This window comes from Clytia hemisphaerica, unplaced genomic scaffold (assembly GCF_902728285.1).
Source record: "Clytia hemisphaerica strain Z4C2 unplaced genomic scaffold, Clytia hemisphaerica genome assembly, whole genome shotgun sequence".
Lineage (NCBI taxonomy): Eukaryota > Metazoa > Cnidaria > Hydrozoa > Leptothecata > Clytiidae > Clytia > Clytia hemisphaerica.
The window spans coordinates 672,033-676,460 of record NW_027103644.1 but is presented as its reverse complement, the minus strand read 5'-3'; the positions used below and the strand labels follow the sequence as shown (position 1 = coordinate 676,460).

General features: G+C 34.0%; 1 protein-coding gene across 2 annotated transcripts; it reads left to right on the top strand.

Annotated features, from left to right (window-relative positions):
- Nucleotides 1–382: 382 nt before the first annotated feature.
- Nucleotides 383–4,049, top strand: LOC136802908 (atherin-like; the record flags this gene model as incomplete). 2 transcript variants are annotated; one of them, XM_067059662.1, is given in 7 exon segments in its annotated part: nucleotides 383–396; nucleotides 707–748; nucleotides 1,674–1,709; nucleotides 2,140–2,178; nucleotides 2,465–2,491; nucleotides 3,085–3,142; nucleotides 3,696–4,049. In XM_067059662.1, coding segments are annotated over 7 exon segments (281 nt in total), but the record flags the coding sequence as incomplete, so codon positions are not given.
- Between the last annotated feature and the right edge of the window lie 379 nt (nucleotides 4,050–4,428).

Sequence of the window (4,428 nt, the reverse complement as noted above, 5' to 3'; positions counted from 1 at the left end):
TCCTTTCATGAGTGCTCTCAGAATCATAAAAAAAACGAGCTAGGTACAAGTTAGAATTTCTTGGTATTTTTCTGTTTTTCCGAATTTGAAATTCAGGCGATTTCAGCATTTCCTCTTTTTATTCATTGGATCTTCGACTTGGGGGGGGGGGCGGTGGGGGGGTAGTGGCTTTCAGGCTATATCTTAGCCTTATTGGAGTATTTTTTGAGCTTTTCATTTTTGAATTCACTTATTATGATTTGTGTCATTTTGATTGTTAAACTTTACCAAACAATGAAATTGCTTGTACATCTTTGCCCTGAGATTTAAATATAACTATTTATTTATATCATAGCATTTGCACGACGTTCGAGTGCTACAAAACATTGTTCCACCAGCTTCAAAACGTCGGGCCGGGTAAGTTTCCTATTCCTATTTAATTTCATTTTTTTAATCATAATCATTTTCTTAATATATTTTCCCGATGAGAAAAGTAAGGTTTCTACGGGACTTTCTGAAATTGATATAAATTTATCCAACTACGTTTTCCCAGCTGAACAAAAATTGACAAATAAAATTTCCTCAGAACGAACCAGCTTTGATCTTGATTTAGAATTTCCGGATATGATGTTTTGATCTACATTTTAAGCTGGAGTACTTATGCCTTCAGGACAGTGACTCTGTTTATAATGAATTTAATTAATCTCCAAATATATTCGATTGATAGGAAGACAAAAATGAAAGAAGAAGGCTTTTGAGAGAGCTTCAGGTATACTAATTTTGACTTATTATGCTATTTGCTCTACTGAAAGAGGTGTGTGAGTTAACAGTGTCATATTTACTGCCCGGGGGGTGTACTAGGGCAAAATGGGTTACGGGGATGCGCCACTGGTCAGCGTACCTTTTTTTAACCTCCACGAGTCCCAGGTAGGGTCACAAAACACCAAAATAGAAAAATCAGTCACTTGTAGTCACTTTTTTTGGAAAATTTGGGCAAAAAGTAGAAAATTTAAGAAAATTTTGGAATTTCAGTCCCATTTAGGGTCACTTTTTTCGCAAATTTCGGCAAAATTAAAACGAGTCCCACGTAGAGTCCATTTTTCAAACCTCAGCGGAGCACCCCCGTCGGCCAGCAAGGGTAGTACTCCCCAGGATCTTTTGGGGAAAAGAAAGTTTCTCCGAAAATCTTTTCGCAAAGAAGGATAAATTTCACCATTCTGAAAAACTACGTCTCTTGCACACCGGATGCATTTATTTGACTCCCCTATCAAGTTAGTGTGAAATTAACTAAAAATTCTGGCGTCATAACGTTATGATGAAATGTCAAAATTATAAACTTTTTGTTGGAAATGATTATCTTTTCATCTGTGAAACATTCTTTATCTTTTGACCCAAAAGACATTACACGTAAAATTATTGCTTTCTCGAGAATTCTAAGCCAATCAAAATACGAGCACAAAAACTGTAAGGTCTCCTCTGGCCTCTGGCGACCAAACCGTTTACTGCAGCCATCGCCATCATAAAAATCAAAATAGATTGGGCTCAGCAAAACGGCTTTTCGTCGCCAGGTTTCCAGGCTAGTGTCAAGTTTATCGTTTTCTTAGTTCATTTTTCCATGTCTAAATCTGAGAAAATATAAATTGTCTACATACTTTTCAGACACTATTTATTGTTTTTTCACGCGGTGGTTTCAGGACGAGAGAACAGCAAGGAGAAATATGAAAGTTGAGGTGCGTGTATAATTTTTATTACACCCCTGTCTCAGTGCCCCGGTAGAACATTTTTCCCCAGTGGAGATGAAAATTTCTATCAAAATGCCAATGGGGATAGAAAATCTATTGTTTCCAGCTCAAAAATTACAGTGGAGATGGTATCGGAGTGTAATTTTTTACATTCAATTTTCAATGGGGATAAAATCATAGAGCAATTTCGCAGTGGGGTTTTCAAATTATAGGATATTTTTTCCACCGGGGACGATATTTTGGCCTATTTTTCCACCGGGGTGAGGGTCCACCGGTCTGTGACACAGGGGTGTTTTATTAAATGTTACTGACCAAAGTAATGATGGAAGGGTTTGAATCATAACTGTATTTTTGTCTCGATTTTGAGACAAATTTAGTATTTATAATTGTCTTGTAATTTCATTTAATTTGATTTCAGCATGAAATGACGATCGTAGATATGAGGAGAGAATTAGAGGTGTGTGTTTGATTTTTATCAAATGTTATTGAACATCTTTTGTGTGACGCGACCAAGCATGTACATTTCAAAGAAAAAGTAGAGTGTTTGAGGACGGTGATTAGGAACAACCTGCTAAATCAAGGACGGTAAAACGTACTGATTTACCGTCGTCTTCAGATGGTCAGGATCTAGACAACGGTCTCCTTGGATAAAAACCCAAATATTTAAACTCTCTAATATGTCTTAGACTACGGGAATGCTTTAATATCCCACCAATACTTGAATTTCTTTATCTGATTTTTAGTACCAAGAAGACACCAGGCCCCAAGATGTAAGCATCCCCTTTCAACTTCATAACTGAAAATTGGAAATTGTTTATCTAGAATCAACAACCACGGCAATTGTTGAAACTGAAATGACAACCCATTCTCACAGACCCGGTGGGATTTTTTTTCAGCCAGTGGAGGGGTGAAAATAACGGACCGAAACACGATATGTTGAAATGAAAAATTGAGAGAAGAAAGAGACATGTCATCAAAGATATTTATCCTTCAAGCAATGTTTTCTTACTTCATTTTACAACACAATTTTGCTTACTGTGTTTCTAGTTTCTATTATTGTAATTCTAGTAGGGTTTTGATTCTGATGGAGCCCGATTTTTGAAAAGGGCCATGGGTTAATAGGGAAATCAAGCTAAAATATTTATTCACGATTGCATTTTCACACTTTTATTCACATTCACTCTAACCACAGGGGGGGTTCATTTCAAAATTTTTGTCGTACGCTTAGTATTTCCTTTCCAACGAGGTATCACTTACTTGTAGTTACATTATTTCTCCTTCAAGAGCAATGTATTTAAATATGCGGAATTCAAATTTATTTGGAATAGACTAGATATATTAGAAAGATGATATTCTATTTTAGTTTCAATGTGCTCCTGTCTGCCCACATTGTGGCAGAAGGCGGAATTATTATATAAACGGTAAGTCTGAGATTATTAAAGTTCTTTCTTTGCGGGTACTGTATACTAATTTTAGAAAGTGTTGAAAACAGATCTGCTTTTTTATAAGCACAATTTTATGAATGCTTAATTTTGCCTGGAACCTATTAAAGTCCATTCACTTTAAGTGTTCACTTTACGTTTTTATAAGAATTATATTTTTCATTTCGTCAGATATTTTTCACTTTTTGGGGAAATCAACCTAAAATATTCTCATTGCTTCAAAATTTAAAAGTTACATTTAAAAGTTTTAAAATTTAAACAAAAATGAAGTTTTGTAGGATGTAGGATATAGCTCATTTTCTTCTTCTTCATTTTTCATCTTGATTTTCTAAAAATTGTTTACTTATATCTCTCATTATAAAGTGCTCTAAATCATTATTCCAACGGTATATAATATGCTAATATTGAATCATTCGTTGAGAAATAGCAAGCTAAACAAAGATTAGTGCACAATTAATGAATTTGCTTATTTGAAGCCATACATACATGGTAAAATTGCGACCCTGCAATTCTATTTTTCTTTACCTTATAGTGAACCAGCAAGCCATGATCGATACGGACCGAATGAGTGGTGTAAATAGGGGTTCTTTAATGTAATTAATTTATTTTCATTAATTTATATCACGGCGATCTTTAAATTAATGTTCGAAAATCGGGGAAATTTTTGTAATAAGTGTACTGCCGTTTCTTATAAGGACCTGGGGCGCAGAGGGGAACTGGATTAAAAAACGACCTTACGTCTTTTCATTGGATTTTCTTTTTATTGTTCTTTACCAGATAAAGGAAAAGTCCTGCCTTTGAAAATTATCACATTGCCTTTGAAAATCATAAAATTATTTTTTCCACCAAAAATAAAGATGATTTGAATTCAAGTTCCGACTTAAGATCGCCGTGTACTTTTTTATTTATTAAAATTTCTTTTTGTAAATGTATATTTATTGTTTATGAACTATTTATTGATACCTATCTCTGCAATTTAATTGATATGTTAATTTTCTTTCCCTACCTATTTAGCTTTTTAATTGAAGTCTCTATAAAAGTCAGGGGTAAGACACTTTTGTTTGGAATCTAATGCCTTCATCCTTATCAAATTCTAGTATTATCAATTGCTTATTTCAATTGGCTATAGAGAAATTTATTAATGAATAAATGGTTCTAATTTCATTTCTCTAATTTTTTTAGATAACTAAGCCTAAATATTTGACAGGAGATTAGCTTACTAAAACCTATGAATGAACAATTTATTTGAATTATCCGAAGAAGAT